This window comes from Mustela putorius, unplaced genomic scaffold (genome assembly GCF_011764305.1).
Source record: "Mustela putorius furo isolate JIRA1106 unplaced genomic scaffold, ASM1176430v1.1 tig00003854_pilon_pilon_pilon, whole genome shotgun sequence".
Classification (NCBI taxonomy): domain Eukaryota; kingdom Metazoa; phylum Chordata; class Mammalia; order Carnivora; family Mustelidae; genus Mustela; species Mustela putorius.
In genome coordinates this window covers 6,757,235-6,771,785 of record NW_025422006.1, presented here as the reverse complement: position 1 = coordinate 6,771,785, position 14,551 = coordinate 6,757,235, and the positions used below count along the sequence as shown (strand labels likewise).

Here is a 14,551-nt window from a genome sequence, read left to right as displayed (position 1 = left end):
GTGTACACGCGTGTGTTTGAGACACTACTGTTAGATCTGGGAGAGCCAAAACTTAAGAGGGGGAAGAAGAGGACTGCAAACAGGGCACAGGAGAAAAAAGAAGGAAAGGGGCGGTGGTGGGGGGACCACTATGTTGGTAGCTGAGCAAAGAAGTGGGGGTGGGGAAGGCAGGGTAGTAAACCGGTGGGAACGGGTAGTTTTAAAGGGCTGGGGAAGAGGAGGCCCAAAAGGAACCCGGGCAGGTGCGGGCCATGGGCAGAGAGCGGGGGAGAGCTCAGGGCGATGTGGCAGGTTCCCTCCAAGCGGAACCCTAAAGGCCTTTCGGGGACCTCAAGGAGAGGGCCTGGGGGAGCCGCTGCGCCGGGGTGGGGGTGGCAGTGGCGGTAGGGGTTGGGCCTGCGGGGCTGGGGGGCGGCAGGCAGGAGGGGGCAGGGCCGGGACCGAGGGCAGCGGCAGCGGCTGCGGGCGGTGGCGGCGGCGCGGTGAGAGGCTAGGGTCAGCGGGGGCAGGTCACTCACCCCGTTGGCCGCGGCCATCTGCACCACGATCTCGGTGGCCGTCCTGCTGAAGTACCTGCCGTCGCTGCCCACCACCATGGTGCAGCCCTGGCGGTCGCGCAGGTCGATGGACGACAGCACGCTCTGGATAAAGTTGGGCAGGTAGTTGCGCTGGCCCTCGAAGAGGCCGGTGGGCCGCCGCAGCCCCCCGCCGCCGGCCGGCCGCTGGTCCTCGTAGGGCACGGTGGGCACCGTCAGCACCGGGATGGGGCTCCCCTCCATGGCGCCTCCTGGCCGGTCCTGCCGCGGCTCCCGGGAGCCGGACGGAATCTGCAGCCGCCGGCCCCCCTGCTCCCCACCAGCTTGGCTACGCGCCCGGGCTCCGCCTCGCGCCCGGGCCCCGGCCCCCTCCGCAGCCCTGCGCCCTCCCGCGGATCCGACAGTCCTCTCTCCGCGCCGCCCCGGCTGAGTTTGGCCTCTACCTTCCAAGAAAGTTTGCTCCCGCCCAGCTCTCTCTGGAGCCGGGTCCCCCGAGGCGCCGGCAGTGTCCGGACCCTGCTGGACTCACTTAAGGGGGGATGCCCCAGAGCCTCCTCCCAGGGCTGGCCAGCCCGACCCCGGAGACCCCAGTCGCCCGCCTGGCCCTAGCCTTCCCGGTGACCGCTTCGCTCCCGAGCGCACACACCCTCTGCTAGAAAACAGCCCGGGGGCGGGGGCGAGCTGGAGCCGGACTTGGGGACCTCTCCCAGACCCCCACTCCCTCTCCCCTCCCACCGCAGCCCGGTCTCCCGGTCTCCCTGCCAGTGAGCCTTTTCCAAGCCCAAGTTTCTCTTTTGAACGAGGACGAGGGAGGGAGTTGGGAGGGGGCTGACCCTTTTGCCACCAGCGAACAGCCCCGGGCCAAAAATAACCCTGGAAAGGCGAACTGAGAATTGTTATCTTCTGCCAGCGCTGAAATTGGAGGCTGAGCGTTGCATGTGTGTCTGTGTGTGTGTGGGTACACACCCCACCACTACCATTTGTTGCCGGGAATCACAGACTGTCAGGCCCTTGAAACCGGCAGGACCCACCCAGCAGACCGCACTTTTCCCTGGGCTCTCTCAAGGCAGCGTGATCTGCAGCGTGGAAACTGCCCGCCCCCCCCCACCCCGCCCGGTTTGTTGTGGTGGTTGCAACAGCAACACAGACACTATTTCTTTCTTCTTTCTACTCCTCACCCTCCCTAGCCCAGCTCCTGCTTAGAAACGGGCTGGTCCCACACAGTTTGTCCACACTGCTGAGCTTCCGGCCCGAATTAATCACTTTCCATAGGAGAAGGGTAGAGTCCTTCTTAATACCCTACCACGAATGAATGAATAAACTCAAACAAGGACAAGATACCAGGAACTCTCCTGGGTCCTTTCCATGCATCTTCTCATTCTGCAGGAGGCAAGCGATGACGGTCTGCCTTGTCTCCATAAAGCCCACCAAAACCCAAACCAAGAAATACTCCATAGAAAACAGAAGTGGAGAGACAATGGACCGAAAGGATAAAACCGGAACAGGAAGAAACTATTATTTTGTTTTGGGTTTGGGTTTGTGGTTGTTTTGGCTTCTATCACCTTTGACTCTCCAAGCATTTTTGCACCCACTAAGGCTACTGTCCTGAAATCTCCTGCTTCTTCTCCCCGCAAATACTGTCCACTTGCTGGGACTAAGCTTGACTTGCTGCAGGTTTGGAAAAGCATTTGATCACAGTAAAATGAGTGTGAACAGGAGGTCACACTTCCATGCTGTTTTGCACACAGAGGCTTTGCATCTGTTTTCTCTCTGTAGGCTCAAAGGGAAAGAAGAAAGCATGGCATTCATATCATTTCCATTTTACAGAGGAGAAAAGGGAGGCTTCCTGTGAGACCAAGGGAGTGGCTAAGACGACATTGGCAGTCAGTCGGAATTCTGGTATGGCCGCTCCTGTTTTTGTTAATATCATTGAAGTATGAGTCGAATCCAATGTAGCCACCAATGGAATCTTGTTGGGACTTCTAAGGTGTGTTTTTTTTTTTTTTAATATATTTTTGTTTTTGTTTTTGTTTTTGTTTTCCTTGGGTCCCCAAGAGCCCATTCCCCTGTAGCACCCAACAGAGAGAACCTCCACTCTTCTAAGGATCTGTGTACCTCCCTATGGCATAGGGGTTTTTAAATCACTGTCTAATAACATTTTTCTTTTGCAGGGAAGGGCAATATCATTCCCAAAAGAGAAGTTAGCAAATCCTCTGCCCCCTGTAAAGAAGAGAAAGGTTTGGCCTCAAAGATGACCAGAAGATCTACTTCTCTATCTCTCCACCTCCAACACTGTTTCTCCTACCAAAGCCTAGCTCCTTCCACAGGGCTAGGGACAAGGCATCCATATCTCAGAGAAGCTTTTACAGTTATACCAACTAAGAGAGGGAAACCTCTTCCCTTGGTTCTAATCCCCATATTTCCAAAGACTCTGGTCCAGCTCAAGGCAAAGTGCACAACCACAAAGCCAGACCCCACAGTGTCTTTGGAGTTCCTCCAAAGTAAGGGGGTGTTGTTCCCCAGAGGGAGGAGAAATGGGCAAACAACCACAATTGTCCTCCACATAACTGACACTTGCACTGATCAAGCCTTTCAAAACTTATTTTTCTTTTCGCTAAATTCATACAGCACTTTGCATCATTGATAAAACACTCATGGGCCTTTCTATGTATGCCTTCTCTCTGCCAGCTGTACGTGACCTTGGAGTATTTCCTTAACCTCTCCTCACTTGAGTGTCCTCACTGTGAAATAAGAATCATTATCATCCTCACCTCACTCGTTGTTGGGAGGATTAAAGTGCATGGTTTAGGGCCTGACACATAGAAAGGCATTCGTTAAAAGATGTTCACAGTATCACCATTGATATCATATTTATCATTATTATGAATGCTCTCTGTACCAAGAACTCAGTTATATCTTTGCAGGGACCACCACGACACAGAAAGGGGCTTTGGGCAGAGGTGACATTCTATGCACATTGGTTGAATTAATCTGTGGTTTTTGACAACAGAAATTCAAGAAATATAGAGTCAATTTCCCCTTGAAATGTATAAAAGGGATTTAGGAACTAAAGAAATCTCTTCAAAGCTGCCCTCAAAGTTGGTCCAGTTTGTTCCAATAACTGTGTTACAGTGGTGGAAAAAGGAACCTGAGCGGGCTCCCAGAAGAAATGCCTTGTCCTTAGCGGCTCACAGTAAAATGAGAAGGTCGGATTAGATCAGTGTTTCCCAAAGGACTTTCCTCAGAACCTGAGTGCCTCCCAACACCTCACAAAGCAGAGCTGCCTGGTCAAGGAACATGGAAGTCCTCCACACTCTACTTCATTCTTGGAGCTTTGCAATGCACATTTTCCTACAAAAACCTCTGCGAGCTTTTAAACTGATTCTTCTCAAACTCACAGGCCCACTTTGTCCAGGGAAAGCCCCAGAGTAGCCTTGTGACTATAGCCTGGAGACAGTCCCCCTTCCCCTTCATCTGTCCCCAGGGGGCTAGGAAGGGGATGAATACACTTTCCAGATTTTAAAGGGCGGGTCACCCCTTTGTGTTAGGCTGGCACTTCTCTGCAGTGTGGTTCACAATGAAGGGGAGGCCTGTTTGCTGAGGTGTCTCTCAGCCTTCTCTGAGCCTCTAGGGGAAAGGCATCTCACTGAGAATTCCTGGCATGTAACAGGAGCAACTGATCTATCTTTCCTTCCCCTTGGGACTTCCTGGCTCTCAAAAAGGTGTCAGCCACCATCTTCATAGAAGCTAGACCAGCATTGTCTACAGAAAGAATTGGAGGGGGAGGGGTGTGGAGTGAGTTTTGCAGATTCACAAAGCACGTTGGCATATTAAAGACCCTGAGGTTCCACAGAAAAGAAAACTATTCACCTTTAACCTAGCATTTCCACATCTTATCTGACCATGGTCAAGTAAGGTCTTTGGCAAAACACTTATTAACAGATCAAGGACATGAATATTCCATGAAACACTTTAGATCTCTGGGGTCCTTTCCAGCTACATCATTCTATAACTTCCTTTTTTACTTGTGAGGCATTAAAAGATTAATTTATCTCAGGCTTTCCTGTATGAACTTATCAGAAGGTGCCAAGGGGAACAGGCTGAACTGCCCAATTAAAAAAAAAAAAAAAAATTCCCTTGAGAGATTTTGAGACTTAAAATGAATTAAATATATTTATAGATTTGTTTTTATATGTTCCATTCTTCCATACACCTCCCCGTACACCACCACCACCCCGACCCACTGCTAGCAGGAAAGACTGGCACGCATATTTGGCCTGTGGTGATTACACACACCTGTTCAGTCAGGGTCCACGTCTGTGCACACGGGGAATGCTAAAAATAGGCTGTTGACTCACTGATGCTAAGAGCAGAAGAAATACCAAAAGCGCAGGACAAGAGGCAGAAAAGCAGGTAGAAAATCTCCAGGGCGGACATCTTGGATGTACTCATTTTAAATCTGCCCCAAGAGCTTCTGGTGATGGGGAAAGTCCATTACATATTTCTCTTAAAACACACCGCTTTCCACCAAACCTCTCTGTTCCCTAGCAAAGGAAATACAGATCATAATTCCAACAGAACTTGCTGCTTCTCCAGCCCCCTCCCCAGAAGGCCACTGAGTGAACGCTCGAGGAATGTATGTGGGAAACAGGCAGAAGAAAAGTTGTTCGATTTCCTTACTATCTAGAGCCACTGACAAGTCCTTGAAACAGGCAGAGTGACATTCCTCTAGCGACTGAACTGCCTCCACCTTAATACTGCTAAGGGCAAAAGGCAATCCTAGGAGCGCCTGGGTGGCTCAGTGGGTTAAAGCCTCTGCCTTCGGCTCAGGTCATGATCCCGGGGTCCTGGGATTGAGCCCCGCATCCGGCTCTCTGCTCAGCAGGGAGCCTGCTTCCTCCTCTCTCTGTCTGCCTCTCTGCTTACTTGTAATCTCTGTGTGTCAAATAAATAAATAAAATATTAAAAAAAAAAAAAAAAGGCAATCCTAGCCTGGCTGCCTCTCCCATCCCAACCAGGATCCTGTACGTCTACTTCAACATATAAAAATTCCTTTGGAAACTTCCTTTATCTCGAAACTCTCCAAGAAACGTGCTGGCAATCATCCCCAAGCATATGATGATATATACACCTGAAGGGTCTCATGACTAAGGTTTCATTAGATGGTAATAAATGACCTTTTCCCAACAGCTAGCGCCTCAACGTTCTGGAAACCTTGCTTCCAAAATTCCTTAGAGACTGACGCCACCCCTGACCCCCTCCCAACTTGCAAGTATGTAATGGACCACTCCTCACAGCCCAGTGACTGTGACTCTTCCTGCCCATGCGTCCTGTCCCCATGCTTTAGTAAACCACCATTTTGCACCAAAGACGTCCCAAGAATTCTTTCTTGGCTGTGGGCTCGGGACTCCACCCCACTGAACCTCACCTATATTCAAAACTTCACCAGATGGACGAAGGCATGTCGCAGGTGTATCTTGCAAACGTCTGTGCACTGCTTTCTATGTTCTTGTATGTCAGGCTTTACTACTCTGTCTCCCACCTTCATCACTGACTGCCTGTGTGGCCTTGGACAAGCTGCTTACCCTCCCTAAACCTCAGTTTCTGCATCTGGAAAATGAATATAATGCTACCTACCTCCCATGGTCCATGATCATATGCAGAGAGATAATAATGGCAAATTGCTTCACATGGAGCCTAGAATGGAATAGTAAATATTATAAATTTTATAAATTATAATTTTTATTATTAAATTTTATTAAATTATTAAATTAATTAAGTTATTAAATTTATTTATTAAATTATTAAATATTACCATTAAATAATTATTGAAATAGTACCAACATAATTCCTATTACTATAATAATAATTCTGAATCTTTGTATTGTTATACCCCAATAATGGGTCCGTGATTAAAGGAGCAGGACTGATATAAAGCGAAGGTCAAGCAAAGCTTTTTTTCACGCCAAGCATCAAGAATCTAACCGAACGTTCGGGGCCGCACCTCTTACAAGAGAGGGTGACCCTTCTCTGTTTCACAGACTAGATTTTAAGGGCAAAGGCGATGCCGTCGGGCCTGGGCACGCACAGGTGACCAGTGAGATCGTAACACACACAGGAAATTCCACAGTGATGCAGGTGACCAACTGAATTACAATTTACCCTAGTAGACATTTAAACCAGCCTATAACACCTTGATTAGGATTGGCGCCCAAAAGGCTCCCAAAGGGCGGCGGCGGGGGGTGGGGGCAGCATACTCCTTGGTAGCTAGGGAGACAGTATGCAACCCCCACTGATGGATGTCTCCACCTGGCCTGACCCACCCTCGTATCTGGGCTTTGTTACCCATTGTTACCCGGAGCTGGTTTCCGGGATGTGTTTTAAGTAAGTCCCCTGGGGGAAGGGGAGCAGGAACAGTTTAAGGGTTAAACAACAAAGTTATTGTTTAACCTCAGTGGAAGCCTCTGGCTAATATAAAAATATAAAATGGGTCCTTACAGTATCAGACAGTATTGTCTTTGACGGCAGTCCTAGATTATGGCTAATAAACTTTTTTTCAGCACAATATCCAGTAGGACATCATTTGCAGAGTACTGAACGTCTAGTAAAGACGAAAAAAAGTTTTACTGACCTTTAACTGCTTTGTAAGCAAAAAAAGCCACCAGCCTGGGGCGCCTGGGTGGCTCAGTGGGTTAAGCCTCTGCCTTCAGCTCAGGTCATGATCTCAGGGTCCTGGGATTGAGCCCCGCATCAGGCTCTCTGCTCAGCAGGGACCCTGTTTCCCTTCCTCTCTCTCTTTGCCTGCCTCTCTGCCTACTTGTGATGTCTGTCTGTCAAATAAATAAATAAATAAAATCTTCAAAAAAAAAAAAAAAAAAGCCATCAGCCTAATACTGGGAGCTCCAGCTCCACTCAAGAGTTTGTTTTTGGAGGTAGCCACGGGTAAGCCTAGGAGAACTCTGTGCTGTCAGAAGTGCCTGAAGTCAGCACGCGTTGAAGTCAGCAAGTTGATGGAAAACGCTTTCAGGTGGGGTTTCCTGCCTACTGCGTGTGCTCCTGCTGGGAGTTGGGGGGGGGGGTGACAACTCTGGAAAGCCTTTAATGTTAATTGACTAGCTAGTAAAAACTGTGGTTTGGAGAGAGCAAAAGGTTTCATCTTAATTCACTTTTATCTAAAAAACAATAGGCCACTGGTGGGCCAGAAAGGAATATTCCATCTCCAGGGGTCCCCCACTGTGTTCAGAGGCATCACTGATACCCAGTAATGGGCGGCTGACAAGTTTGTGAATCATCTGATCAAAGTCCTTATTTCATAAAAGGCAAAAGGTTTTCTGAAGCTATCTCCACGCTTTTTTAATAGCTGAATTTTGGTTTTAAGGCTTCAGGAAAGAAAGAACTGAGGTCTTTATTATAAAGGAAATGTATTTTCCATATTCCACTAAATTGCATTCCGTGAGTCATTTGCAATCATAGCCTACATGGCATTTTTCTAGGGTGGTTTTTGTTTTGGGTTTTAGGAAGGAATCCTCTTCCCCCCCATATATGGCCAATCTCTGGTTAAATATCTAACATCCCTATGTAAAGTCATTTTTATTTATTTTTTTTTTAAAGATTTTATTTATTTATTTGACAGAGAGAGATCACAAGCAGACAGAGAGGCAGGCAGAGAGGGAGTTAGAGGGAAGCAGGCTCCCTGCTGAGCAGAGAGCCCGATGTGGGACTCGATCCGAGGATCCTGAGATCATGACCTGAGCCGAAGGCAGCGGCTTAATCCACTGAGCCACCCAGGCGCCCCGTAAAGTCATTTTTAAAAAAAGATTTTATTTATTTGACAGACAGAGATCACAAGTAGGCAGAAAGGCAGGCAGAGAGAGAGGGGGAAGCAGGCTCCCCGCCGAGCAGAGAGCCCAACGCGGGGCTCGATCCCAGGACCCTGGGATTACGACCCAAGCCGAAGGCAGAGGCTTTAACCCATTGAGCCACTCAGGTGCCCCTGTAAAGTCATTTTTTGAAAGCTATTTTATATCCACCTACATCATAGAGCTAAATATCAAGTATGTCATATCAGCCAGGATTCCTGCCTAATGAATGAATTTTTTTAGCCATGAAGTCTGGGTCAGTTTGCATGGCTAATATGAAATTCTCTGTTACAATAACTAAGATATGGACACAACCCAAGTGTCCATCGCTGGATAAATGGATAAAGAAGATATGAGATACACAGACACACACACACACACACACACGGGAACATTATTCAGCCATAAAAAGAATATGAGATTTCACCATTTGTGACACCATGGATGGATCTAGAGGGTGGAATGCTAAGTGAAATATGTTAGTCAAAGGAAGATAAATACCATATGATTTCAATCAGATGTGGAAGAAATAAAACAAAGAAAAAAAAAAGACAAAAAACAGACTTTTTTTCTTTTTTTTTTTTTTTAAAGATTTATTTATTTATTTGTTTGACAGATAGAGATCACAGGTAGGCAGAGAGAGAGAGATAAGGAAGCAGGTTCCCCGCCGAGCAGAGAGCCCAATGCGGGGCTCGATCCCAGGACCCTGGAACCATGACCTGAGCCGAAGGCAGAGGCCTTAACCCACTGAGCCACCCAGGCGCCCCAAAAAACAGACTCTTAAATACAGAAAACAAACTTGGTTCTCAGAGGGGAGTTGGGTGGAGGGATGGTTGAAATAGATAAACGGGATTAAAAGGACACTGAGTAGGGGCAACTGGGTGGCTCAGGTCATGATCCCAGAATCCTGGGATCAAGTCCCGAATCCAGTCCTGCTCAGTGGGGAGTCGGCTTCTCCCTCTCCCCTGCTCGTACTCTCCCTCTTGCTTGCCCACTTTCTCTCTCAAATAAACAAATAAAATCTTTTATAAAAAACAAAACTACATGGGGCGCCTGGGTGGCTCAGTGGGTTAAGCCGCTGCCTCCGGCTCGGGTCATGATCTCAGGGTCCTGGGATCGAGCCCCGCATCAGGCTCTCTGCTCGGTGGGGGGCCTGCTTCCTCCTCTCTCTCTGTCTGCCTCTCTGCCTGCTTGTGATCTCTGTCTGTCAAATAAATAAATAAATTTTAAATAAATAAATAAATAGAACTACATTGAATAAAACTACAGAATTGTTGAAACATTCGATCATATACCTGAAACTAATATAACACTCTGTGTGAATTATATTTCCTTTAAAAAAAAAAAAAATCCAGGGTCCCCTGGGTGGCTCAGTCCGTTGAGCAGCAGACTCCGGATTTCAGCTCAGGTCAGGGTCCTGGGCTGGAGCCCCAGGTCCGGGTCCGTGCTCAGCAGGGAGCCTGCTTGAGATTCTCTTTCTCCCTCTGCCCCTCCCCTGGCTCGCGCACCTGTGCTCTCTCTCTTTCTCCAGAAATAAATAAATAAATATTGAAAGGAAGGAAGGGACGGAGGGAGGGAAGAAGAAAGGAAGAAAGAAAAAGACATACTGTGTCATCAGGACCAACCCATTTTGGGTCTGTGAGCAGATGTCATTGTCAGCCCCTCTGGGCTAGCCCGAGGCCCAGATTCATCTCATTCACCCATGTGTCAGGAACCACTGTCCCCAACAATTCTACATGCCCTACCCATGGAGTTCAGTTTTCTCCAGGAGATTCCTCCAGTCTTTAGTTTACTCCCTTAGAGCACATCTACAGAGGGCACACTCATTTGAAAATTAACTCAACCAAACAGAGAAGCAATGCACACACAGCTGCCTTCTAACCTGGGGTCTTCTGGACACAACTTTTTAACCCCAAAGTGATGCTGGTGATCAGGGCTTCCTGGATTAAAACAGGATGATCAGTTTCAACTGGAAGCCCAGGGGAACCTTCATTGTTCACCGTTTTTCTGCCTCTTATTTCTAATGTTTCCTTGGAAGACAGAAGAGGGTCACTTCTCATTTCTCATGGAATTGATTTTTCCAACTTTCAGCAGGAACTGAAATCAACCCGGGTTTCTTTTTTCCCAATAGCCGTTGTCTTTGTGTATCTTGGTACCCCAAGGAGTCTGACTTACTTGGGGACATCACTAATGAGAGTAGCTCAGAGATAAACAATAACCCTTCACCATTAACCCTACCAGGTAACCAACATAGCATGCTACTCCCTTAGTCTGCATCCAAACTTTGGACAGATAATTAATCCTTGGGATTCAAGAATTAGGAAATGGATGGAATTTCTGAGAATTCTCAGGGATTCCAGAATCCAGGTCATTCCATAAGTTTCATAACACTTTACTTAGATGCTTTTGAAAAATAAGTAGCCACAGGGCACATGGGTGGTGGCTCGGTCGGTTAAGCAGCCCACTCTTGATTTCCGCTCAGGTTCAGCGGGAGTCTGTCTGGGATTTTTCCCTCTCCCTCCAGCCCTCTCCCGGCACACACACACACACACACACACACACACACACACTCGCACGCACTCTCTCTAATAAGTAAATCTTAAAAAAAAAAAAAGAGAGAGAGAAAAAAAAAGAAAGAAAGAAAGAAAAAGAAGTAGCCATAATAATAAGCATAGAAACACTTTTCTATAATAGGATTATATGAAAAAGGTTCTGTGGTCTTCTTTTTCAAAACTGATATCACAACTAGTACATGGCTATCATTTCTATGAACCAATAGATTGTGACAAGATTATAAAACTCAGTAACATAAAAATGGTCTCTACCTAATACAGACACAGGATAATAGAAAACATTCAAAAGAAATGAATAAAATACAAGCTAAATAAACATCATTTAGAAATTAGAAAGTAATACCAAAATAGTTAACTGTTATCATTCTTTAAATGACAGTTTAGTCCCACAAATCATCAACTTCTCTCCAGTAGAATCCAAATATTGTAATATTTGGATCTCCTGGCAAGGTTAAGAGCACTACAGAAAGGCAAAAGTCAGAACAGTCAACTTAAGGACATATTTTGCTTCCCAAAGCTGGTGTTTCTTAGAACACCATGCATGTAAAAAGTACTAGCACATCAGCTTTTTAATGTTTATCCCCAAGACTGACTCCCTATCCACAAGGCTCTGAACACCCACTTAGAAGAACAGATGCAAAAAAGTCCCACTGACAATTCTCTCCTAGGGGTTCTGTCCCCAGCCCAGAAATGTCAACCTTGAACTTTGACTCCATGCATCAATGTTTCCTGCTCTTGCTTTCAACTTGAAGTCAGTGGACTTCAAACCAGTAAGATCTCCCTATGGACTATTAGGCTTTAATTCTCCTAGGAGAATTATAACACTGTGCCAATTTTCCTGATTTTTCAACTGATTTTACTCAGAATCCAGAATACGGGAGTCCGTATCAATTTCTCAAGAAATGCCAAGAAGGAATTCTCAAATGGAAATACTCTCTTTGTTCCTTTTCAGAAGAAATCATCAACACAGAGCTTTCCTTCTCATCTCTACATTTTCTCCGCTCACTTATGGTTGTCTCCTCTTTAGGTGACCCGCTCACAATTTCCCCTCTACTGGGAAGAGCCCCAGTAAGCCGGATGGGCTCTCCATGGTTATGAACCTACTATGTAATCCTGCATTCCTGACCAAATAAAGGTGGTTGGCCCAGGGAGGGATATCCGGCCCAACTGGATTCTCTCACTGTCTCTGAAATTTGAAGAGTGGACTCCAGACATAGAGAGACGGGGGGCGGGGGGGTCACTGTGATTTGGCCCTGTTGATAACATACGAGGGAAGGACTGAACCCAGAGCTACCTGGGGCTCATGTCCCAGGAGCTGCTCTGAACCTCCCATTTTCCAGTCATGGGATCGATACTTATGATTCCTCAATATTCTTCATTAAAGCCTCCCATGGTTTAAGCAAGGCAGAATTAGTTTCTGTTGCTTTCAATCAAAAGAACCTTAGCTAATACATCATTATTCTCTGGTCCAGTTCCTTGAATTTTCCAGGAACAGGAGGAAAAATGCCTTACTGACTTAAAAAAGTGACAAACTGAAATGTCATTTATGTAATATTTAGGAACATACAAAGGAATGCTCTGTATAGTTTATAACACACACCCATGGGGTCTGTGCCCCATTGTGAACAGTGTGCATGTTTATGGCCAAATCATTGTGAACAATGTGCATGTTTATGCCCCCCAAAACCTTGGGGGGCAGTGGTAACATGAGCCCTGCACTGAGTAAACAAGAGCTACTAGCAAGGTGGCATTTCTTTATCATAACCAAATTCCTGGTAAGTTACTTAGGAATGTTTTAATTTTTATATTTTACATGCATTATGCAGTCGTATGATCCAAAATTCCAAAAATAAGGAAAACAATACAGTGAAACGTTTTCCAACCCTGCTCCTGCTTAACTCCCTGGAGGCAACCAAACGTTTCCAGATTTCTTATTATCCTTAAAGAAGATCCTCTGTGCAGAAGAACAAGGAGATCGTGTGTGTGCGTGTGTGTGTGTGTGTGTGTGTGTGTTACCCATTTGAAGCTCACAAAAACTCTTTCAAAGACTCTTTGCAAAGGGGAACCTGAAGGGTTCAGTCAGCTAGGCAGCCAGCTCTTGATTTCGGCTCAGGTCATGATCTCGGGGTCCTGAGATCGAGCTCCGTGTCCAGCTCCATGCTCAGCATGGAGTTTCCTAGACTCTCTCTAGAGTCTAGACTTTCTCTCTCTCTCCTTCTCCCTCTGCCCCTCCCCCAACTTGAGTGTGCAGGCTCCCTCTCTAAAATAAATAAATAAATCTTTTTAAAAAATGGCTCTTTGAAAAGATATCATTATTACTTCTATTTTACAAACTGAGGTTTGGAGAGATTAAGTGAAATGCCCAAGGTCACACAGCTAGCAAACAGCACAACTCTGATTCAATTTTTACCACTACATATATTGTCCCAAACGCTAGAAAAAGTGGATGAAGAATTGATCTCCTAAATTAAAGGCATATTTGAGGCACTGAAGAAGTAATCATTCACATGCCAGGCTCACCTGGAAAGCTAAGTTGCCCCAAACTCTCTCTCCGTGTCATGAAATTCCAACATTTCAGATTTTTCACTTAGGATCTTAGAAAGGTCTGCTCTTATCCAAGAGCTCCTGAATTAAAATAAAAACAGAATTCTTAGAAGGCTAAACATATGCCAACAACCGGGAAACTTGCCAGCAGCACATACACACACACACACACACACACACACCCTTCCAAAAGGCAAGGCACTGAAGCTGAGGGTCCGAAGGAGCGAGCAGGGGCATCCTTGAGAAATAGTGACAAAAAACTGAAGGCCAGACAGGATGTGACAAAGAAAACCTACCTGGGGGGCTTTCCCTTGAACCTCCCTAACTTTGTTCTACTAAGTTCAACTCCTGATGGGCCATCAGAAGACCAGCTCATGTGAGCTGTTTTTAATATGACGATGACTGCCGATTTGGTCCCTTCCTCCAACACACATCCGGCTTTTCTTTGGACACACACTGCCAGGCAGACTGTAGGCGGTTAATTCTCCCATATGGGAACCTGAAGGTTCTGAGTTTGCCAGGATTTCCCGTGATAACACCTGCCAGCCTGTACCCTGAGTCTGGGCAGTCCTGCCCCCCCACTCCATTCCCACCCCACTGTGTCTCAAGCTCTCGATATAACCCAGCCTTGAATACAGCAACCGCCAAGAGAGTCCCTGATATCCACAGGCAAGAAAACCGATATGTGAACTCAGAAACGAGTCAAATTGTGTTTTCTGTCTAAAAAGGATGTTAAGAACTTTGTTCAGGTGACATCAGAGCCAATCCACAGAACTGACGCGAAGCTGATTCTGACAAACAGAAATTACACATGGAGGGAAAAGAGAGGTCAGGCCTTACCTTGGAAAGTGCTGGTGATTGGATCAATATGGTATAAAATATTTGTTTCTGAGACAATATTTGTCTGATAATCTGGATATTGTATGTCCAACCAGAAAAAGCAGTCATCATGGGGGGGGGGGTCCTGCATGGCCACGTGAGTCTTAGAGCTATCTATAATTGCAAGGGAAGGCAACATTTTCATCGAGAGTGAGTGCCT

General features: G+C 46.5%; 1 protein-coding gene across 1 annotated transcript in view; it reads right to left on the bottom strand.

Moving 5' to 3' along the window:
- Positions 1-1,313, bottom strand: part of PGM5 (phosphoglucomutase 5) — a 198,694-nt gene extending 197,381 nt beyond the window's left edge. Inside the window, exon 1 of the mRNA XM_004769248.3 lies at positions 519-1,313. Within this exon, the coding sequence (XP_004769305.2) occupies positions 519-779 (261 nt within the window). The 5' untranslated portion in view covers positions 780-1,313. The remainder of the gene's footprint in view (positions 1-518) is intronic.
- Between the last annotated feature and the right edge of the window lie 13,238 nt (positions 1,314-14,551).